At 39.9% G+C, this 24,805-nt stretch overlaps 1 protein-coding gene across 5 annotated transcripts; it reads right to left on the bottom strand.

The window, feature by feature from the left end:
* Nucleotides 1–679: 679 nt before the first annotated feature.
* Nucleotides 680–24,393, bottom strand: mag (myelin associated glycoprotein). Of its 5 annotated transcripts, none has more exons than XM_004551067.3 (13): nucleotides 24,281–24,393; nucleotides 15,885–16,004; nucleotides 13,162–13,267; nucleotides 12,397–12,472; nucleotides 11,922–12,290; nucleotides 11,518–11,814; nucleotides 10,331–10,588; nucleotides 9,480–9,740; nucleotides 8,596–8,904; nucleotides 5,248–5,347; nucleotides 4,536–4,632; nucleotides 4,207–4,260; nucleotides 680–3,891 (listed from the first exon to the last, which is right to left on the bottom strand). In XM_004551067.3, the coding sequence occupies exons 4-13, from the start codon at nucleotides 12,440–12,442 to the stop codon at nucleotides 3,733–3,735; spliced, it is 1,950 nt and encodes a 649-aa protein (XP_004551124.3). In that variant the 5' UTR covers nucleotides 12,443–12,472; nucleotides 13,162–13,267; nucleotides 15,885–16,004; nucleotides 24,281–24,393; the 3' UTR covers nucleotides 680–3,732. The 5 variants fall into 5 exon arrangements, with proteins under 5 accessions (XP_004551124.3, XP_004551123.3, XP_004551126.3 ...); XM_004551066.3 differs by lacking the exon at nucleotides 24,281–24,393 and adding an exon at nucleotides 19,490–19,617; XM_004551069.3 differs by lacking the exons at nucleotides 4,207–4,260; nucleotides 24,281–24,393 and adding an exon at nucleotides 19,490–19,617.
* Between the last annotated feature and the right edge of the window lie 412 nt (nucleotides 24,394–24,805).

The following is a 24,805-nucleotide window of genomic DNA, read 5'->3' on the forward strand; positions in this document are numbered from 1 at the left end:
TTTGCAGATTCTAGACATAATTAGCATCAACAGCAAGTATTTTATTGCAATAGAGAGGTACAGCAAACCAACTAAAAATGCAAACTTAGGGAATAATATTTCAGGATTAGTAGTATTTTGTGCCCAAGCAGCAAGATCTCCACACTACAGGAAGATGGTTCACAATTCCTCTTAACCTGGTGGTGGTACAGTATAGACATAGACACCTTTTGACATTGAGACTGAAAATAAAATCTTCTTTGGGCACAAATACTTGTTAGAAGTTGGGAAAGTATGCAATTATAACACATACTTGAGATTATCTGTGTGCCAAGTCCAACCCCCGATGCATCTGCTTCTAATGTTATCAGGCCACTAAATGGCTGAACAGAAGCAGTAATGGATCGTGTGTTTCCAGATTAAATCATTAACAAAACAGCACGCTTGCAGGCTGGATGAGCACTGGAGGCTTAATGTATTCGGCTCTGTGTTTAGATTTTTTTGTGACACACAATCTTGACTTGTAGGGTTTGATCATGTTTTTGTTTCTTTCATTTTCAAACGTTCTTTAGCCATTAAAAGAACTTAGTCCGAGAAATAAAACCAATATGTGGCATACATTTTTGCATTTCAGAACACCAAAACAGAATAATAAACAGACAGAAACTAGTTGTTTTCTATCAATAAACAGCTGTTTCCATACGGTGTTGTCTTTGTTTTATTTATATTTGCAGGAAACTGAAGACAAATGAATTTGCTGGAGGCATCAAGGACTTTTTAAAATAAAAGAGCAAGCAAACTACATCATTGGTGACAAACCTACAGTCATTACAACAGTGCTTATTTGCAGAGACTGCAAACCCCGATCTAAATTATATAATCATAAATGAAGAAACAAAAACTCCATAATAATTATTATGATCACCACAAAGTACTGGACATACACATTTTCTTTACAGCACACTGTGGCAAAGATTAGATAAGATATTTCTGCTTTAAAAATAAATAAATAAGAATATGAGGAGATCGGAGACAGTGAATGGTTAATGACTCTGTGCAGGCTGGCAATTTAGGAATGCTAGCTTGCATATTTGGAACCCTTCATCTATAATTTAAGAGAACAGTGTCTTAATAAAAGGCCAGCATTGATTAAAAGTCTTAATCAGTGAAATTTAATAAAAAAATGTCTCATTTCTCATCATAAAGCTACAGGTAAAAATTATACCTGCATATTATTACCAGAACGGAAGAGCATCCAGTTAGAAAAACGTCAGGTCTTCACTTGTAGTTAAAACCAAACGTAATCTGAAGTTTCATCATCATGGTTTATTCATTTTGACAGAGAGATTCATTTGGGTTCAGTTCAGTATAACAGTTAAAACTGAAGTGCTCCTTATAATGTATCATTCTTTGTTTCACAATGCCTTTCCCCTCTAGAGATGTCTGTACCTGTACAAAATTACTGTAGTTTGAGGCCTATAGTGGATTTTGCTCTGCTGATTATGAAACCATTTAAACACAGCTTACATAAACACTCTGCTGCTTCAGTCAACTTACTCCATCATTTTAAATGAGACAGCCAAACAAAACAAACCAAATTTCATAATAGGATTTTATAAACCTTTAGTCATTATATTTATATCCAAAGAAATTTTAATCTTCACAAAGAGATTATTTCTCCATTTCTTTCTTTTGTTTTCCACTTGACTTTTCCATAAACATCTTTACATACATTTAACAATGTACATTAAAAATTGCATATTTGCTATTCTGTGTTACATTGTTAAAATCAATCTGAAGTGCAATAAATACCAATTTAAATCAAAATTACAATCAATATCTATAGTTTCTTATGCAAAATGATAGGGTATAGGGAGTTATGGCTACAGTGTGTGTGCAAGTCTGAGAGATGACTCTATAAGACATGGTGTAAACTGACAGGTAGGAGGCTTCTTGGTTTGTTTAGATCAGGTATGAGGTTTGGTCTGTACTAAGTAAAAAGCTACACAATACAATGTTCTCAACTAGCTTCAGAAAATCTGAAGGCATGGTGCTTCAAAGGTAAAGATTGCTTCCATTAAGCTATTGCTCGCATTAAGGGTAACTTATGACTCTGTAATTGGAACTAAACCAGTACCAGGGACCAAACTCTGGACATCGTGGTTCCTGTGAATTTGGCCATTTATTTAAAAAAAAAGAAGAAAAAACCCTGTCTCTTGTGAGTTAATACATTCAATGGATAAGCAATGCTAAAATACTAAGTACTCCCTTAATGATTAATGGAAACAATACAGAAAACACAGCCTTTGATTTAACTTCATGTAGATTCATGTAGTCAGAGGTTGGGAACTGTTTTCTAACCTTCTATTAAGACAGTGTTCAGTCAGAGTGGCTGAGTGACGTGTGACAAAACTGCTTTTCATTTGTCAGTCTGGCTTTTCACTGCTGTTCAATACTTGAATGTGTGCCTGCTGGCAAAAGAATCATGCAGGATGTTTACTGTACAAACTAGAATCCCTTTCACCATCAATATACATCAAATTAATATATTATTGACACCATCATTATCAAGTTAGACTATTAGTGAGCTTTAATAATACACCACAGGTTCATCAAATGTCACTGAGTAGCACAACCAGATGGCTTGTCAGCATCACCTTTTGCCATTCAAACATTTGACGCAATCCTGTGAGAACAAAGCACAGACCTCTAGTGAGGCGATGCTGAAACTTCCCAAAGACCCCAGAAATCAGTGTCCAGTGATCTTTCAGCACAATTTGAATACACACACCCATTCATACATACACACATTGTCTATAGGAGATAACACTTTGGCCACTCACAAGCAAGTATGTTGTGCTTCAGGTCTGTATTTTCTAGTTGACTTGAATAATTTTGAAGACACACGTGCATTGTGGAAAAGAAGTAGAAAATGAGACACTTTGCGTTGGCCACAGTGGAAGAAATCCCCTCAGATCTCATTCTTACACCTACACGAAAAATGCCAGAATCAAGGTTCGACCTTTTTCAGAACTGGAAAGTATGTCGCGTAAATTTACAGACTTACTATCAGAAGTGATGGTGACTTTTTCCAGGTAAAATGAGAGGCTACTGTGTCACAGCACACATTAAATACAATTATGTAGAATCTAAAGGCATCTCCTTTTCTCATTTCTGACAGTTATCTTCTTAGGACACAACAAGATAGGAGAGGGTTCGCTCTCAGTACACAGACACACATAAAGATAAGACAACAAAAAGCAGTTACTCCTTGCCCTGATGCTTCGACTGGCAGCAGACACAGTGACAGTTAAAAGAATAGATGGAGAGCAAACAGTGAGACAGACACAACAGCAATCAAAAGGAGAAAAGAATAAAAATATGGCCACCGTTTAACGCTGTGTGTAGAGACAATGTACTGCAACTTGAACTAGGCTTGAAATTAACATGTGCTTTACATTGTCCAGTTGGTGTTGCTCAAAACCACCAGAAACACCAGTTTTTCCCTAATGGTGGTATGTGACGGGGGATCCCATGGAGGAGGGGCAGTCCATAGCAGCGGAAACTGCCACAGAGCAGAAGATTACATGTGATAAATTTGATAAAAATGAGGGGGGAACAAAAGAGTCATATGCAGAGTGAAATCCAGGAGAAGAGGTGGGGTTATTACACAGTTTACGGGGCAGATGATGTGTGTAATATAGGGCTGCCACTGCATCTCGCATAGCCGAGGGATCAGGGAAGGATCGCGATTCATTTGGCTTTGATTTCTGTGTAGTTGCTGCCGTCATCCCTCCTCCCTGAGGCCCCCTCCCTGGACCTTGCCCCGATAAACTCCAGGGAAGCGTAATTCAGCTCTTGCCTCTCCAGTCCCGCCATAGTGCCCACAGATTGATAATCCCCGTCTTCTCCCTGCAGACAGAAACACCGTTTAGCGGCAAAAATCAGCGGCAAGGTGCCAGTGACACCTCAGATTGCAGAAGAGCGCGACAGACACTAAAGAAAAGATGTTAGTGATTACTGGTCGACATACTGAGAGGGAGTCTGAGATGTTTCCTGTTAGACTGGCAGTTTGTGTTAGCAATGAGGCAGCCATGCAGAAGGCAGTATTGGAAACAAACAGCAGTGTACAGAACACAGAAGCTGATATGCGAGGAGATGCATCTGTCACTGAGGCTTGTGTTTTTTGGTTTTTTGTTTTAATGGGGATTTGTAGGGGAACCTTACCGTAGTCTCCTCTAGAATGGAGTTAAACTTTGAGCCCAACAGCTCTGTCTTAAGCTGTGCAAGAGTTAGGGGAGAGAAAAACACACAGAAAAACGCAGAGAAGCGATGAAAGCAAGAGAAAAACAGTGTTTGGAAAGGTCATGGTTGGAGCTACTAGACTGCTAGTGGGACAGATTCTTTCTGGTACCTCATTTCAGAGGTTAACATGGGGTCTTATCATGACTGTACGACTTTTTCATTACACAAAACTTTAACCCCAAACAATCTGAGAATGGTAATCCAACCCATCCTCAATCATAATCATAATCATTGACATCAACATGTCTCACCACTTTCTTCCTCAGATTTTGTTTGTCCTTCTTGACTGCGCTGTAGTACAAAGCTGGGTTCTCCAGGACCACGTCCTGCCTAGGGTTGCCATTCTCTCTGGGGGACGGAGTCACATAATCAGACTCGGTCTCGACTGCCACTAACGCAGGGCGACACGCCAAGCCTGGGCATCCATTTTAAAACAACAAGCTCTGTAAGGTTATGCTGGAGGCCAACCGTGGCTGTGAGTGACGTGGTTATTTTATGGGTTTAGTCGCTGAGATCACACCCACTTCAGGGCCAGAGAAAGCTTGCAAATTTGGTGGTCCAAATATGCCTTGAGGCTAAAATAAAGCACTTTGGTTAAGAGGGCTACTCGAGTTGTATTTAGCATAGCAGGTCAAGGATACAGAAGCAGTGTCAGAGCAGGGAATCGTGCCTGCAAAATATAAGGTTAGTCCAGCTTGCTAACCAACTCCACAAGGCAGCCAGTGTAGATCTCCAAGGATTTCAACAAGGACTTGTCACTGCAAATGAACTGAAATTGCTCAGGAGAAATAATTCTCACGTCCACATCAGTCCCACATTCACTTGTATACAGTGTGCAACGATGTGTTTTAGAATGGATGACTAGGCTTAAGTGTTTCCTTGGATTTCAGAAAACGCTTAGTAAGGAAGTTGACTACTCCTGCCTTGCAACGGCTTCTCCATTAGTTTGTCATTTATACTCACTTCTTGTTGTTGTGACCAACATATCTAACTGCTGCAATGATGAAGGCTATGACTGCCACTCCTCCAATGGTGCCGACTATAACTGCCATCATGTACTTTTCTGAAAACAGAGGTGGTAAAAACAAAAATGAAGGGGAGTGAATTACTGTAAACTTCATTGAGTAACACATGGAGAAACTGCCCACCGAGCTAACAAGCCATATACACTCACTGGCAGCTCTTTTAGATACACCTGTTCAACTGCTCATTACACAGATGTCTAAACAGCCAATCACATGACAGCAGTTCTGTGAATTTAAGACCATGTAGACATGTTTGAGTCAGCTTGCTCAAGTTCAAACCAAGCATCAGAATGGGGAAGAAAGGTGATTTTGTATTTCAGTGACTCCGAGTATTTCAGAAAGTCCTGACCTATGGGGATTTTCCCACACAACCATGTTCAAGGTTTACAGAGAAAGGTCAGAAAAGAAAATAAATTATCCAGTGAGTAGCAATTCTCTAAAAAAACAATGTGTTGTTCATGCTAGATGTCAGAGTGTAATGTCAGGTTGCTTTGTGCTGATAGGAAGCCAACAGTAACTAAATAAACACTCATTACAACCAAGGTAGAAGAGCACCTTTGAACATACTATCTTGAAGACGATAGACTACAGCAGCACAAGAACACACAATCAGCTAGAAACATGACTGAGGCTACAATACACAAAGAAATTGGAAAAAATGTCTGGTCTGATGAGTCTCAATTTCTGCTAAGGCATTTGGATGTTATGATCAGAATCTGCCCTGTGTCAGCAGTTCAGGCTGTGGCGGTGGTTCGATGGTGTGGGGGATATATTCTTGGCACACTCTGATTTCTTGAACATTGTTTAAATGCCACAGCCTACCTGAGTATTGTTGCTGACCATGTTCATTCCTATGTGAGAACAGTGTACTCATCTTCTGATGGCTGCTTCTAGCAGGATAATGTCACAAAGCTCAAATCATCTAAAACAGGTTTCATGAGAGATGCTATCGTGTCAGTATGGAGCAAAACTTAGGAATATTTCCAGCAACTCCTGGGAATTAATGCTGGCCTGAAGACAAAAGGTGGTCCAACCTTGTATTATTTATACCTAATAAAGTAAGCAGTGGATGTCGTAAGTATTTATAGCATAGTCTAGAGGATTTAGGTATAGAAGAAAATATAAACGGAAGAAAAGAGACTTATTTTTTTAAACTGCTGACTATTGTGGAATTTTTAACTGCTAATCAAATAGGAGAAAACTGTGCTTTTTTTGTTCGGCTCCATTTTCTGTAGCAAATCAATAAACATTTAATTTATGGAAAAGGGTCAATGTAAGTGGAATTGATTGAAAATTGACTACGGTGTTTAAGTTTATTGTAATTAGTAGAAAAGCACAAAAATTTCCATTGCCTTAAGCTTCATGACACATAACAGGAAATAGTCATAACCAGGCATTGCTTACGCGTAAAGTACAGATACTTTAAAGATACAGATGTCAGAAAATAACATCTGACATGTATTAAAATCTTTATTACAGGGAGTGCAGAATTATTAGGCAAATGAGTATTTTGTCCACATCATCCTCTTCATGCATGTTGTCTTACTCCAAGCTGTATAGGCTCGAAAGCCTACTACCAATTAAGCATATTAGGTGATGTGCATCTCTGTAATGAGAAGGGGTGTGGTCTAATGACATCAACACCCTCTATCAGGTGTGCATAATTATTAGGCAACGTCCTTTCCTTTGGCAAAATGGGTCAAAAGAAGGACTTGACAGGCACAGAAAAGTCAAAAATAGTGAGATATCTTGCAGAGGGATGCAGCAGTCTCAAAATTGCAAAGCTTCTGAAGCGTGATCATCGAACAATCAAGCGTTTCATTCAAAATAGTCAACAGGGTCGCAAGAAGCGTGTGGAAAAACCAAGGCGCCAAATAACTGCCCATGAACTGAGAAAAGTCAAGCGTGCAGCTGCCAAGATGCCACTTGCCACCAGTTTGGCCATATTTCAGAGCTGCAACATGACTGGAGTGCCCAAAAGCACAAGGTGTGCAATACTCAGAGACATGGCCAAGGTAAGAAAGGCTGAAAGACGACCACCACTGAACAAGACACACAAGCTGAAACGTCAAGACTGGGCCAAGAAATATCCCAAGACTGGTTTTTCTAAGGTTTTATGGACTGATGAAATGAGAGTGAGTCTTGATGGGCCAGATGGATGGGCCCATGGCTGGATTGGTAATGGGCAGATAGCTCCAGTCCGACTCAGACGCCAGCAAGGTGGAGGTGGAGTACTGGTTTGGGCTGGTATCATCAAAGATGAGCTTGTGGGGCCTTTTCGGGTTGAGGATGGAGTCAAGCTCAACTCCCAGTCCTACTGCCAGTTTCTGGAAGACACCTTCTTCAAGCTTCTTTTTCAATTATATATTTATTTTGTTTATTGATTTCATTGTATGCTTAAAGTATGGTTTTAACTGCTATCTCTGTTTTATTATTGGAAAGCACTTTGGTCAACTTTGTTGTTTTTAAAAGTGCTATATAAATAAAGTTGAGTTGGATTGGATTGGATTGGTACAGGAAGAAGTCTGCATCCTTCAAGAAAAACATGATTTTCATGCAGGACAATGCTCCATCACACGCGTCCAAGTACTCCACAGCGTGGCTGGCAAGAAAGGGTATAAAAGAAGAAAAACTAATGACATGGCCTCCTTGTTCACCTGATCTGAACCCCATTGAGAACCTGTGGTCCATCATCAAATGTGAGATTTACAAGGAGGGAAAACAGTACACCTCTCTGAACAGTGTCTGGGAGGCTGTGGTTGCTGCTGCACGCAATGTTGATGGTGAACAGATCAAAACACTGACAGAATCCATGGATGGCAGGCTTTTGAGTGTCCTTGCAAAGAAAGGTGGCTATATTGGTCGCTGATTTGTTTTTGTTTTGTTTTTGAATGTCAGAAATGTATATTTGTGAATGTGGAGATATTATATTGGTTTCACTGGTAAAAATAAATAATTGAAATGGGTATATATTTGTTTTTTGTTAAGTTGCCTAATAATTATGCACAGTAATAGTCACCTGCACACACAGATATCCCCCTAAAATAGTTAAAACTAAAAACAAACTAAAAACTACTTCCAAAAACATTCAGCTTTGATATTAATGAGTTTTTTGGGTTCATTGAGAACATGGTTGTTGTTCAATAATAAAATTATTCCTCAAAAATACAACTTGCCTAATAATTCTGCACTCCCTGTGTGGTGTCATATCAATTTAAATAGGATGTGATAATAGTGACACATTACTTAGTGTCAAACTAAATACTAAGTAAAGTTGTCTACTCACTCTCTTGCTGCAGCTCCAGTAGTATGCTCTCTCTTCCATATGCATTGGAGATGCTGCAGTGGACGTTGACAGCAGGGCTGCCGTTGTCGACCCGTTCACCTTTCTCCCGTAGCTTGATCATTCCTGTGGACGTGTGCCCGTCTGTGTGCGTGTAGAAGTTGTACCGGCCGTCTGTTTCGTTGATGGTGATGTTCAGGTCAGGCAGGTAGAACTCGATAGTGGGTTCAGGGTTCCCTGTGGCCATGCAGACACACTGGACACCTTCCCTCACCACTGTGCACTTTGACTCCTCCAGAAGCACAGGGGCATCTAATGAGGGAGGGCAAGAGATGATTACATCAGATAGCTGTTGACTAGTAACAAATTATACTCCTTTGGTCAAGATTTCCTTTAACCTCCTAAGACCTGAACTCTTCCACGGCATGCATTTTTAATTTATCTTTGATATCCGATCACATTGGGACCCAATAAATGTAAAAACAAAGAATTACTAGATTTTTTTAACCTTATTTTTGTTTTTAAGAAAAATAAAAGCCACATATGAGGATATTCGTTTAAAATTTTGATAGAACAGTAGCAGTATAGTGTCCTCGTAAGTGGATATCAGGCCCTTGTAGAGCAAAATTTAGTATTTTGGTCTAAATAACCCAAAATGTGATGTCCACATATTTGGACGCCAGGTCCTAGGAGGTTAAAGTACGTTTTTACTCAAAGGAAATAAGAAGTTTTGTGGAATTCTACAAAGTGCAATTCACCATACAGATAGCACATTACCGTACATTGGAGGGTTACACAAACGTATCTCTTGCTGCCATCATGCTTTATTCTTTGGCCTAGTTTTAGACTCCCTTTAAAAATATAATACAGAAAACTGACGCACTCACACTCGACAGTGATGTTGAGGGAGCTGCTGGCTCTCCCATGCTCATTCTCTGCCAGGCAGCGGTACTGTCCATCTCCCTGCGGTGTGATTTCCACAATCGTCAGCACTGACAGCTCATCCGCAGTGATGGTGCCCACCAGTTGCCCATCCTTCAGCCAGGTGAGGGTGGGTGCTGGGCTTCCCTGTGTGCTGCAGTGCAGGGCCAGAGTGGTACCCTCTACTACTGTAATGGAGTCATTTACCACAGGCTCATGGGGAGGATCTGCAACAAAGAAGAGAAAATGAATTTGTTATGTTTACTATTCATATAAGAAAACCTCTATCTTATAATTCTTACATAAGATCCTTCTTCATTTCAAAGGCACCAAATTAAATAAAACCCACAATATCTTTTTTTTTTCCTTTTGGACACACAGTGACCTAAATAAATAAACAGTGACTTTGATATATCTAAAAATATGCAGTACAGATTCTGAGCAGGTTTTTGTAGTACATTCATTTACTGCAGTATTGCAGTGCAAGTTGAACTGGCTGAAACATTGTGATATCAAAACTTTTGCCTTGTCTCACCCAATGTTTGTACCAAAACAAAAAGAACATTTAAGCTCTATGGACCAGATACATTGATTTCCCAGGACATTTTATTGTGGTTTTAATGGTGGTTATTAAATGAAATCTTATCAGTAAAGTGGCAATGGTTTGGAAATCATTGAGCATCTATAACTTCTTGTTGTGAGTCCCTGTTTAGATCAACTGTATTATGAATCCACACGGGGGGTTGACATTCAAAAGATTTTCACTTATGCTTACAAATGCTGGGGTTGGGAGTCATTTGCTATCTCAAAAACTTACACTTTACAGCCAGGTAGAGTGAGGTGTTCATGATGCCATAGCCATTGTCCCCAACACAGGTGTAAATTCCCTCATTTGCAGGTGTCACATCATCTAGCATGAGCGAAACATTGGATGCTGTGTCCCACAGCAGCTCTTGGTCTCCAAACATCCAGGCGATCCTGGCAGGAGGGTTACTGTCTACCTCACAGTGCAGTGTCACAGAGCTGCCTTCCATCACCTCTGAAGAGGCATTCACCCACACAGAGCGTGGAGCATCTGCCAGGAAACATATAACAGGGAATTTATTTTCCAAGAACTCGAATGATGTCTGCAATTCACAGAATAACTGTCTCCTAAAAAATGATTTAATCTTTTCAATAAAAGAAATCGACAAATCGACAAATTTACACCCTCAAATAAAGGTTGAAAGGTAGCTCTTTAACTTGAGGGGACTTCAAAGCAAATTATATCTAAATAAAAGTGAAACATGCAGATTGATGTTTTGTACTAAATCCTGTACAAGCACCAGATATTGTTTTCAACCATGCTAGTGACAATTTTAGTCAGCAGTTAGCTGAAATGGTTCAGCAACTTTTAGATCGGTTTTTGCGAAACGAAAGTGAAGTGAACAATAGTTTATAATAAGAGTTCACACTTTGGTAATTTGAACTGGAATATTTTGTACTATTTCATAATAGTGGGATTACTGCTACTTCAGATTTGTCAGTGTTAAGAAGGTTTATTCATCTATCACAATAGGAACAGAACAGAAACTGCAAAGATGCTGTCTTGATCTGAGGTCATTCCATACATGAGATTTAGATGAAAAAAAGAGTCGTAGGCTATTGATTTCTTGTCATCCTCAGTGACTACTTAAATACTGTCATAGCACCTTTGAAATCAGCTGTACTATGTCTCCGTGTTAACTAACAATTCATTTTAGGCTCTTCGGTTATTTTTTTCTAAACCATACAAATATATCTTAATGCATGTTCAATCATCCAGGTAAGGGAATCCCAGAAAACTGAATCCAGAATCAACTTTCTGACATAAAGATATGCTTGAGTTTTGTGATCTCTGAGAAAAAGATCCACTTCAACTCACTTCACTGCAAACTGTCAGGCTCAACATCCCGTTTGAAGCCATACTAACATAGTGGAATGCTTTTCAGTCTTTCAGTTTGATGTTTTTATTTTTTTACTTACACTTGACGTCTAGAGAAATGAGCCTCTCATAGGCTAGTGTTGTGTTGGGGTAATAGACCCTGCAACCTAGAAGCTGCCCATTGTGCATGGGCCTGGGTGTGAAGGTGAGGGTGTTGGAGAGGACTGCTGTGTTGCTTTCTTCCACGAGGTCAGTGCTGAATTCTGGGTCGGGCAGGTAGTCCGTGTACATCCACTGGATTTCTGGAGTCATGTCTGGGCAATTATCAGGAGCATAGCATGTAAGCTCCAAGCTCTCGTCACTAACAATCTCCTCTGGTACATCGATGTTGGGCTGATCTGGAGACAGAAATATAAAAGGAAAATATGATTGTTATGGCTTTTTTAATAGCTATAAATTTTCAGCTATAAAACGACTTCCGATCATCCTGTCATCAGTCACTTACCCAGAACCTTGAGCTCAGTGAAATCGGGGTATGTATAGATGTTGGCTCCACCGAGATCTGCACGAAAGTAGTATCTCCCCGAGTGCTCGGTGCCAATGTTGTTGATGAGCAGAGTGCAATTCCTCTGGTGCAGATCTCCCAGCAGCTTGGTTCGGCCCTTGTAGCTCTCATGCACAACGTCTGTACGTGATTTAAAGACTACAGGAGGGAAGAGTTGTGGGTAGGGCTGCCCAAAATACCAGATACCATGAATGCCACGGCTCGGCCTTATTCCAGACGGATACATAAAGGTGCAGGGGATGACCACACAGGAATTTGTCATGGCTGAGATATCCCGAGGTAACCAAACATTCCACTGGCAACTGGCATCTGGGGGAAGAGACAGAAGCTCAGTGGACTCTTCAACATACAGGATACACATAGGAATATTACCTGTCTATCATCATAAAAATATAGAAGTAAAGGAATTTATTACCACTGATGAACAACAGCAGTGGTAGGAGCAGCTCTAAACACCACATGGTCTCTGCTCAATACTGGACCATAGACCTCTGAAACAGACGCCATGCTGTCAGTCATCAACAGAAAAACATACACATACACACAAATATCACGTTTCCACCACTGATGCTGCTGCATGACTCACACGCCGCACAGGCCTCTAAAAAACAAATTCAAGATGTTCTTAATGTTTCACAGTTTCTTGGTTTTATAGTATATCATAGCAATCCTCTATCAAAAACCCCAATGTGGAACTTTTCAGTAAAACAAAGAAAAACAAAGATCAGAGTATCAGTTGTATCAAAGTCCCACAGGTTTTACTTTTTTGTCCGGCACAAAACATGACATGACATTTCTGCAATACTTAGTGTGCAACATGGACCACACGTTACAGTATACGGACTGAAAAGTGTCATTAACATCCAAAAAGATAATACATTCCTTCTTACTATACTGTGAATACTATAGAAAAATATAATAATGTCAACTTCCTTTCTGTCATGTCCTACATTTAAAAGATGCAGAGCTAACACTAACTTGAGCTATGTCTATGAATATGTATATTAAGTGCAGATAGTGCTGCTTGCAAAGGCTCAGTCACAAGTTGAAAACTGCTCATATGGAGAGTTTTGGCTTTTTATCAGATTGGGTTGTGGTGTGAACATTCTTAGAAAGAAAAAGCACCTCGTATACAAGAAGTAAAAATAGGTTTTACTGTTTTGAACTACTGTGGTTTTACCTTGAAGTACGGATGGTTAAAATGAATGGAACCTCTGAGAACAAATCTTCAGCAGTTCCACTAGAGGGTGTTCACTCACACCCAGACAGCTTGACAGCCTCCTTCTCTGTGGAAAGAAAGAAAGAGAGAAAGAAAGAAAGAAAATACCAGTGACATCAGCATTGCCAGGCGATTACAGCACTCGCAGCCCCCTCGCTTGCACAGACCAATAGTAAGTCACACAAACACAGCATCAGTCAGCACCTGTTTGCTCCCCCTCAGTAGAGTCACTCTCATTATGGTTGCCATACGTAAGCTGATTCAGTGAATGGCTCTCACTGTTTCCTGAGCCTTGACACAAAGCCAAACTCCAGTCACCACACATCATGTCATTAGTGGATTACTGGTACTTTCTGTGCTGTACTACAAATCAATCCGAATAGACAATATTCACTTATCAAAGCGTATGAAAACAAGTGAGATAATGAAAAAGTGAGAAACAAAAGCACATTACCACAGAAGAATCAAGCTGTTTGTGTTGTTTACTTCCTTTGCTCACTATATAGTCTGGAATATCAACCCTCAGGTTGAAATAAATCAGTCCATATAAATTTTCATCACATCTATTATGAGCTCTAATGAATAATATTAAAGTACCACTGAACAGCTACCCTGAAGTACCCCTGAGCAAAGTACCGTCCCTACACACTGCTCCCACTGCTTCACTGAGTGAATGGGTCAAATGCAGAGAGAGTAATTTCCCCATGGGGATCAATAAAGTATACATCATTATCATTATTATTATTATTATTATTATTATTATTATTATTATTATTATTATTATTATTATTATATTTCTATATAAATTCAATCTGTCATTTTTATTTTATTGGCAATACCTGCACTGCAAATGCAAAAATAGCTGAGGTTTGATATCCTAATAAAATCATGGCCATTTCGAGTACTGGGGTCAGAATTCAAATATACATCCCATTACTGTGGTGCTCAGAAGGTAATAAAAAATGCTTTGTCCTTAAATTCACCACCAAACAGCAATCAAACTCAAAAAAAAGGAAACAGACTGCAAGAAAAAGCTCATATTACTGAATCTTACCCTTTCTAATTCAACTGAAATAGTCATGTTGACATGTAATAACACATGTTAATAAAGGCTTGTTGGACTATTTCTCTGTTATTTTTAGATATATTTGCCTTTATTTTCCAGTACGCTGTTGAGATGCATAGTAGAGAGGGAAGGAAGATGCCATGCAGTAAAAGTGGCATGTGCTCTGACCCCCATATTGAGGCTTTTACATTAAATTATGCACCATAATGTCTGCATATTGCTCCTCTCTGAGATGATAAATAGCCAGTTTCTCATAAGCCTGGAGTTTTCATATGCTTGCAATGTACTCTGAAATTATCATAATTCACTCATTTACAATCCAAAGTGCAATATAATGCCATTATATTTGTATTATTTACTTTGAGTTCACAGTTGTTTTCTTATTCCTAAAGAAATCTATTTGTCTAAATGTGGCATACAAATGAGATGTACACCAGTATAATGACGGTTAGTTTGGACGTAGAATAAATGCCTGTAGAAGGAGAAGCAGCGGATTTCAGCCTCACGATGCAGCAGCCGGTGTGTGCAGATGGCGGGTCTGAGAGTGGATTGTGTTTTAGAGCTTCGTGATTAACACATCCCAACATCCCCCAGAGAATCCTTGACCAATATTAGCCTTGTTGTTAGAGAGAAGGGAAAATTCAGTTGATTTTACACTGAAAAAAGCACTGGATGTGCCACTTATCATGCAGTCCAATAATTAGTCAGTCACAGTCACAAATTCCTAGGAGCATGAGGATGTAATTTTATTTTTACACTTTATATTTAAATTTGCCTGTGATCTTTAAACCTACCGTATCTGGTTATTTTGGGCACCTGGAAGCAGTGGACCCAGGTTGGGAACACAGTATTATCATGAAGTTGTTACCAAATATTTAATCATTTTCATTTCTGGTAAACTAGCATAATCATTTGAATTTGATTTTCTGGCCACCTGGTAAATGTAATCCCAATGGTGTCTCTTGTTTAGCTATGTTTTTGATTCTAGTCCTGAGGGAAATTACTCTTCAGTTTCTAAACACTCTGCTGTCCACTATGCTAACCAACTTGATGCAAATTGTGTGTGGTGTAAAGCTGAGGGATTTTTAAACTTTTTTTAGCAAAAAAACCAAAACAAAAAAACAACAGCTGCCTGCTGCAACTGAAAGCTGTGCTATTGAGAGTGATGAAAGTCAACCTAAACAGTCTCAGAACTGCACAAGCAAATTATAAACTCTGAGTAAGTGAGAGGACCTTTTTTTTTTTTAATATATATTTCAGCTACCAAAAAACCCAAATATCTATATTGTAGAAAGGGTCAGACTTTGAATTCTTGGCCAATAATGTCACACTGTTGCCTGGGACAATTCAAACTTTTCTCCAAAGTTGCATCAACCTCAGACATCTGCACTGCAACAAAAAGCCAAGAGTTAAGTAAGTGTGTCCAGGGTGAGAGGCCATGCATCAGCAACATAGGAGAGAATAGAGCACAGCAGCTGGGCAGGGCCACTGACACCACCACCAACCTTACCAACAATGGCTTTATTGATGGGATGGACAAATGGCTGGCACAGAGCATAGCATACGTGTGCACACTTTTATATACACGACTCACGCAATGCACACAGAAAACACTTACCTCATAACAGCCTCAGCACCAGGCTCCTGCTGCCTCCCAGCCTTGACTTTTTCTTCGTCTTTCCTTTGTTTTTGCTCTCCCCGAGTTGGTTTTCTTGCCCTGCTTCCCAGATGCCACTGTCTGTGGGAAAGGATAGAAAATGGAGATAAAAAGATATGTTGAAGCAGACAAGGGGAAGGGGAAGAGAGGAGTCTGTGTGAGCTCTGGTTTACATGTGTTGTGGGCAGATCTGAATATGTGTACTGCAGGCCCACTCAGCATTCCTTTACTTTCCACCACTTCCATGCACTGTCCTATGTGCCTTGATGCCCTGAACTTTGAGCCTACATTATGCTTCAACCTCTGAGACTTCTTGACATTTCTTGAACTTTGTTCACACAGACTTGTTGTTATGACTGAGACACAAGGGCCAAAGCTGCTTGGTGAAGGAAAGATGACTCATTATTGGTTTAGTAAAACAACATTTAAACTTTTGGGAGAACATGAAACTTGAAACTTGATGTTAGTTTCGCTTTGATGTTAGGGTTCATTTGTGTTCACCATGACTGCATAATCAGTGCAACCGTTTTCCAGATGTGTGTGGGAAAGCATAGAGTAATAGTCTAAAGCGCACAATTCAATTTGTGAAAACCATGTCTAAATGAATTTAAATTTCTGAAATTAAGAGTCCTTGGGGCATGATCATTGATCTTTCCAGCCTTATGCAAATCTGCATTAATATTTTCCCTACTAAGGAATGTTAGTAGGCAGTAGTGCAAGCGTATAAATATAACAAAGGCAAGTTGTCTCTCCAGTATGGAAGTTTTTTTTCTCACCCTTATTGTTATATGTAGAGTGAGTCACTGTTCAAGAGCCATTAAGCCACAGGCCAAGTCATGGCATTGAAGGAGTTGTGGATAACCTCAAGGGAATCCCTCTAGAAACAGACTGGAGAGAGTCTGAAGAAGACAGTGTTGCATTGATGCTATGGAGCTATGTACAAATGAATGCACAGCATGCCATAACCCCTACACACACATGCAGCATAAGGCATGCCAGCACACTCCACAGTGTGGGGTGCGGAGCTATGCGACCTTCCTCTGCTTCCCTTGGTGCTGGTTGTAAGCTGAGCATGCTCCATTGTGCTGCTGGGACTCTAATCATTGCCTATACAGTGCATGCATATTAAAGACTCAAAGGGTAACTTATTAAAATGTATCACATTTCTTCTCTGGTTATTTATTTATCTCAAAAAAGAAGCAGAGGGAACTTTACAGAGAAGCAATTAAAAATAGTTTAAATGTAAAAGATAACTCTCAGTAATCAAACATGTTTAGCTTCATCTAATCTGTGTGATGCTTTGTGCAAAAGGTCCTTTTCTAATATCTGAGGCAATCAAACTTCAACGTAATCATTTATTCCCCATCACACTTCGGGGATACAGATGCTATCTAAACAATCAGTTCTGCTAAATCAGGCCACGCCACCTTTGATGAGTCATTTTATATTACTGAAATTGCTCACACAAACCAAAAGGTTTACACGAACACCCCGCTTTGCCAAGAAGAACATTTTCATTGTAAATATCGTCTGCACCACATCTATACGAGCATCACCAGAGCTCTTGGACAGAGAGAAAAAGAATGGGAACCTTGTGTGCAGAACACTGCTCATTGTCCAAGTGAGAAACTGAAGGAATTTTTCCGGAACAGGCCCGCTCACAGCTTGTGCTTTGCTGCTTGCCTGTGACGCGCGTTGATCCACCACAAGCTAAGGCTCCCACTAAAATACTCAGAAGAGCAGATGGTCTTAAAACATGGCTGCTCCCCCTCCCACACATGGCGCGCTGAGCTGCGATGAGCCCAGCGCACCACACACACACACACACACACACACACACACACACACACACACACACACACACACACACACACACACACACACACACACTCATGTGCACAAGATACAAACATAAACACTGAGATATGCCAACATCCAGTCACACATTCTGTCCAAGGTACTGCAGAGTGTTGGCATAAGTAAAAGACTGGACTTATGTATGGCTCATACATAAGGCTCATCATGTATGTACTTATTTTAGTGTTTAGGTACATTTTAGCTATGCTTTACTCTTATCTGAAGTTTTTTGCAGGAAACTTCTGCTGGCAGTATCATATACCCAAAAGTGAGAAACCACAGAAAGATGGCCTGTGTTTTTCCCAGTATTTGCATGAGTTTGTGGGTGTGTACCATCACTTTCATCTCAAACAACACACAGAGATAGATTACAATTATAAATGGAGGCTTTTACCAAGAGCAAAACACACGCACAGGATATTAAAGCAAGCTTTATTTGGCAGACCACCAACATACTAAGAGACCAGGAGCACCAATAGCTTATCTTTCTCTGCTACCTGGCAAAACCAACTACTGGCAATCCCCATCCCTGTGTGCAGATGGTAAGCCACAGGCCTTCTCTCTTTACAGCGTTCTCCCTTCCGCTCTGAACAAAAGGGGGCGACAAACAGTGCCATCACCTGTTCAGCCACACAGACAATGCATATGTGAATCCATCTTAATGCTTCCTAAAACCTTCCATTTGACTTGATGTCCTGAAACAGTGTGTATAAAATGCCAGGTGTGGATTTAGTAAAAATCAGGCTAGTTTAGATTAATCAGAAAATTTCTAAATTGCGACAGTTTAATTGGAAGGACAAAATTTTCACATATCCATTACACCTAGAAGTGTCACAAAGTTTAAGGTGAGAAATTCAAATGTTTCTTGACAGCCGGTGTGATTTAGCATAAATTAATATCTCTTTGTGGCTCTGCGATCTTCTTTAAAAATCACTAATTGGTATATAATTAACCAACATTATGCTCTCCTCAACTCCTGAAGCAGCACTCTGAATTATATGAGAAACACATTTGGTTAAACATGATTGTTTCCACTTTTCTCTTAAAAAAAACAAAACATCCTCTTTGAGATTCAAGGAATCACTCCAGCTCCTCGCAGTCTCATTACAGAAACCATATACATCCAAACTACTGTTAAATGACTTGTAAAAATGTTTTGCTTGGTGTGTAATCGAAGAATCTTCTACCTGGCATCACATGTCTGATTAGACACCGTAATATGTTGTGGCATTTGCAGGAACAGCTCAGTGCTAATGGCACAGGCAGTAAAATCTGTCCAGTAATAATTGGCTGGGCTTTTAGCATCCCCCGCTAATGTTCAAAACACACACACTCACTCATCCATGCACGCTTACACATCATCACAAACACGTTCAATCACGCAAGCGCTCATAGAGGTGTACACATGCATAGACACACACTCATTACCTAACTTGGTCTAACTTGTGATTCATACAGCACATCTCACTTTTTTCACACCCTCGGTCACTCATCACATCATTTATGAACGCTCACGCAAGCAAGCGCTCATTCACCGTGTCCGTAAGTGTTTGACCTTAAAAAACAAAATTGTTAAAATCAGATTAATGGACTGATTAAATAAAATTCAATCCCCATGTGAAGAAATCTGTATCCTGTTGCTTTTTCTCTCAGGAAAAGATAAAAACCTCAAAAGAGGATAAAAATCACAAATAAAAGCTGCTCCTCACCTGTGTAGGTGACCACAGTCGACCTCCAAACGTTCAATAGCTCCTGTATGAGCAGCTTCAGCAGCCACACTCACATGCAAAGCATCGCACCACCAAGACCTCTCGCCACCCTCTGTACCAAGCCCCAACAGTGGGGAATAAAGTGCTCTGCCCACCACCACCATCACAACCATCATCACCAACAACACCCCCCACCCCCCGCCCATCTCAAAATGAGTCCTTCAGTGTAGCAGCATTGTTCCCAAGCTTTGCCCCAAGGCTCAGCCATTCATAAATACACATGGGGCCACAAAGGGCCACTCTGTTCCACCTCACCCTGACAAATACGGGTGAGACTTTGAGCTCCAAGGCCTTTCTGTCCAACATGATGACTTGGTTTAGGTTGGATGGAACTGAGCATATTTGATCATTTTGGATTGATGGAGAGGCGATCCACTTCTTTCTGGGTGTCAGTGTAGCACAAGGCAGGAAATGAGTTTGGGAGGGAGGCTGAATAAGAGGGGTATGAGTGAAAAGAGAAAGGAATCCTATGAGGCTCATTCAAAGCCTGTCATTGATGGAGACTAAAAACCTCAAATAACGCTAGCAGTCAGAGGCTAGAAAAAATAAAGAATGCTTTGCCCCGTGAATAAATAACTATACACTTAGAATCGTGTATGTTCCTTTTTAACAGAGCCAAAGCTTCAAACACTAATATCAGTGGATGTACAAGAAATCCCTACGAAGTAAAAGCTATGAATTCAGGCTCTGTTTTAGACAGTGTTTTTTCCTACTATTGCATTCGTATGATGTCAGCAAGCACCGATACCCTAATATGGTCTTCACACACAGCTGGCTATAAGTACAGAAGCCCCACCCACTCGATGTTCAAACCTTTTGCTTGAGTGGCTGGTTGGCGGCCAGTCAGAAAAAAATGAGCTAGAAATGAGCTAAGGGCTGTGACCTACGGGGCTGTGCTTAGGGGGGTATAAGAAACACTTGAACTATGAAGTCCAAAAATGAATATATGGAGTCTAAGATATGGACAATTTAGATGTTAAAGGGTCTGCTACTGCTTTGTTAAGCAATAGCTTAACAAAAGAGTGGGGATAGCTCAGTAGGTAGAGTGGCCCAATGATCAGAAGGTCAGGGGTTCGAATCCACTGAACGGCTACCCTGAAGTACCCCTGAGCAAGGTACTGTTCCTACACACTGCTCCCTGGGCACTAGATTAATGGTTCCCCACTGCTTCACTGAGTGAATGGGTTCAATTTCCCCATGGGGATCAATAAAATATACATAATTATTATTAATAAAAAAAGAGACTTAACAAATTGGAAACTGGGAATTACAATGCTCCTGATATGGCATGAAATTAGCACTAGGGCCAATTAAACAGTAATTATGACATCATACCTTGTCTACGTTGTTTAAACGTTGATTTTCCCTAGAATTATTGGGCTTGGCTTTTTCCCCCTACATCTTACCATAGAGCTGATGCTGATGATTTGTGTGTGAGATCCATCTCCTCTGTCTTGGTGAGTAAGGACACAGCAGACTCCTCCTCTATATCCTTTAGAAAGGCCACACAGTGATCTGAGGTCACTGTGCAGTGGTTTTTGAACGCATTCATTTTCCTTTCTACCTGTGCAGTCTGTGTAATAGTTCTGCTTTGCAACTTTTCAGCCACCCTCACACATAACAAGCAACAGCAATATAAAGACAGTCTGGGTAACTAAATTGTGACATTAGCATTTTATTGCTGCTTAAGTTTTGTCCAAAGTCAGTTCACCACATTTCTGTTAACTTGTTTAAGTTGCTTCAAGTTAGAAAGCACACCTGCATGGTGATGCTAGCTGACCTATAAAACTGCCAACTGCTCCTTCCCTGCTGTTACTATTAAAGAAAATGCATTATTAAGCCTATGTGGAATTACGAGTGTTTAGACAGTTGCATGGTGCTGTAACCGTGTCATGAAGCCCCAAGCCTTGCAATCAAACCTCCTCCCTCCCCCTAACACAGTAGCCATTGTCTCCCAAAGCCTTCTGGGACAGAACAAGCTCAGCTCGAGCCTGACACCGCACAACACTGGGAAGTCGATGTGCACAGATAATTGTCTTTTAATCACAACAATCCCCTTTTCTCTGCCCTTGCTCATTTGTCTCTGTCTCTTGTTCGACTGTTCTCTCTTGGTTGTAATTCTTGTGCCTTTCAGCGAGTTTGACTGGCCACAAGCCGGGCTGAAAATGGACAAAAACTGATGGTTTCAAATTTAAAGTGTCAAAAGCTGCGTTCTAATCTTAATATAATTTTATTCATTCCTTAACAGTTTTTTTCCAAAATGATGAAAAAAATAAAAATGATGAAATTTAGGTTTTCTGGACAAGTATTATCTCGAGGCATTGAAAATAATGATTGTCCCCATCTCAGGAACAAAAGCTTGTTGTCGAGGTGTGAGCACTTCAAATGAGGTCAGACATCCACACATGGTGCATGCAGCACTTGGCCATGTGTGGAGGCAGAAATTGAACTTTCCTGAAACCTTTTTATGAAATGATTCTGATTACTTTTTGCAAGAGCAAATGCAAACCAAGAGTGGCTTTGCAGAAAGGCTGTCTGAAAGTATGAAAGCTCATCTCCATTTGAAAGATTACCGTCTCTTGTCTCAAGGACGTCTGCCATTTCACCTTCCATTCAGCTGTGACTGCTCAGTTATGAGCACTTTTACATTTCAGACATGGCGAGAATACGTGTCATGGGAACTAGTTTATTTCCAGCAAACTCTGACTTTTGTAATCCTGGAGCCTGTTTCACAAAAGCCACCAAAAAATGGTGAAGAATTCTTTTTTCCTTTAACAAGTTAACTTGTAAATGGTTGATAATGGTTATAATCTCCCTCCAACAACTGGTTTGTTCTCTTTGATTTCCCATCTTGTTTAATGAACTAATAAAAAAGCCCTGTACACCCATGTTTAAACCACACGGGCGATTATGATTGGTTTGGTTAATTGGACTTCTTATCTGGGCTTTGTAAGTGTGCACAGATGCACTTCACTCACTCTACTGTTACACTTCTTGAGTCTGGACATATCAAACATTTATTATTCTTATTAGAAGCGAAAGGCTCTGCCACCTTCAGCTTGAGCCATAGAAACTAAACACCTGCATGTTAAAGGTTTTAAAATGTTATTCTTAGCTAGAGATTTCATAGAGAAGCAGCTCAAGATTGGGCTGATTTGTTTAGTTTGGGATTAAAAGTAGGTGTGCAACCAAAAATTGAGTCACTTTTTGTGGACAGTGTTACTGCCAAAACTTCTAATCCACACATGCTCTAACTCTTTAGCAATGTTAAGAGTAAAAAACACCAGAATCTACATAATGCAAACACACAAAGACATACTTTGACAGCATTCTAGTGTAACTGTTGAGGGTGTCATGGTAAGAGAGCAATATAGAGGGGGGGTGTGGGCTGGGGTTGTACTGGACAGAGACTAGTAACCGAATAAGCCTCTGAGAATGGACCCATTGTGTCTCTCTTCGCTTCACTGGACAGAAGCAGATAGCTACCATTTGCAAATAGATGAAGAGTTGGTGAAACACGATGATTTCATGTTTCTGTTATTACACTTAGCAGATGTTCACCTAAGTTGTTTTATATCTGGTATTAATGCATTTAACTTTGTTTAAGCAATGCCGGTTTTAAAGTGTACCAGCTGCTCAGGTATTTAAGCACTGAGTTTCCTCTCATTTGTATAAACAGAAAGAATTTTAATCTCAAAGTTAATGTCCCAAGAGAAAAAAGTCTTGCTCAGAAGGATGGTGACTCACAAATTTAACTTGTCATTTATTTCCCAGTAGAAGTAAATGGTTTGGTATTAATGCCAATTTTGCCAATATCAGTGAGAATGAAAATGAGCAATTCTTAAAGGGATGTTGACCCTATTTAGGAGGTTGGATACAGAGCTGCAACATGTCGTGTTTTGTGTTGCAAGGGATTTTTATTCCCAAAGGTCCACCTAATCTCAAATTTGTCCTAAGTTCCCATTTTGTGCTCCAACTGTCATGGAGGGGCTTTGGATTTGTAATGTGCTTGATGTTCGGTTTGTGTCTATGCAGGCCCTCGTTAGGAAATCCGCCTATTTAAAATTTTAACTTTTTCAAACTGGACATATTATTGACAGCTACTTTGATTAAAAAAAGAGAAACAGTAACCTGTGACCTGTCACTGTTTGTTTGAAGTTTGTTTTTGGGTCTGTGTTCTGTTGAAATCGCCTAAACAGGATTTGTCTATCAACTTGACGCTACAGATAGTTAAAACTGTGTTTAAAATGACTGAAAGGCAAAAGGACAGCATGGCTCCAACGTGAAAAAAAAAACATTGAACATTAAATGATAATTAGCTGATAATTTGTTAAGAACATAGGGAAGCTCAGCGGTTTATTTTTTTCTTTTATCTTTTGGTCAAAATGTTTGAAATACACAATGCAAGGATATCAAACAGAACATATCACCAATTTTCCCTGTGTATCATACTTAGATGTAAATAGATAACCTGCTAAAATGTGACAGGGTCACCTTTAATTATAATGCAATAATTATACCATGCAATCAAATACACAGCACTGCTGTAATGTACACGTATCCTTGCAGAGTTGCCACAATAGTTCACTGTCTGGTATTCTGTTGCAAAGCCAAGTCTTTTAAGTGAGAAATTCAAATCCATATGATATAAGACAAAAAGAGTAATCACATAGTTGAAAAACCTGATCTGACTGCTTACAATTGTAGATCAGAGAACAGCAGAGCTCTTACCTTATCAGCTGATCAGACGCCACTGAGGAGACTCGTCTCTCTCCAACATTTGCTTTCTCCACTGCTCTCTCTCCTCCCTCCTCTCTTTCGCTCTCTCTGTCAGCAGATTGGATCTTTGGCACAGAAAAAACTGTGATTGGGAGGCCAGCTGAGGATTATTTTATTTAATTTAAGATTGTTTCTGTTTTTTCAGTTTTAATTTTTTATAATTTGGCTGCCATTTCTATCGTTATGACAACACTGTAGCCAGTGAAATCGATTTCTTAACCCTCTACTGCATGACTTTTTAATTTTGGGGGAAAAATTTTTTTTCTCTATTTTAGGGGAGCTTTAGGCTCAGATATTGGTTTGTTGCTTCAAGGCAACACTGTGCGACAAGGGTAGTAAAATGCCAAGTTATTCTATAATAAGTTGTATTAGTACAACAAGAATGAACAAATAAATACACAACAAATAAACAATGTAAACATTTCACAGAACAATAAAACACCAAAATATCCAACATTTGACCCTAACCCCATGCAC

This window comes from Maylandia zebra, linkage group LG11 (assembly GCF_041146795.1).
Source record: "Maylandia zebra isolate NMK-2024a linkage group LG11, Mzebra_GT3a, whole genome shotgun sequence".
NCBI lineage: Eukaryota > Metazoa > Chordata > Actinopteri > Cichliformes > Cichlidae > Maylandia > Maylandia zebra.

Bases quoted from the DNA above. Each gene is read 5' to 3' on its own strand.
- mag (XM_004551067.3), bottom strand. From the start codon at position 12,442: ATGTGGTGTTTAGAGCTGCTCCTACCACTGCTGTTGTTCATCAGTG. The intron at 8,905-9,479 runs GTGAGTGCGTCA...CTCCCTCATTAG, and splicing joins CCTCAACATCACTGTCGAGT to ATGCCCCTGTGCTTCTGGAG. The intron at 4,633-5,247 runs GTGAGTATAAAT...TCCGTCCCCCAG, and splicing joins GTTGGTCACAACAACAAGAA to AGAGAATGGCAACCCTAGGC.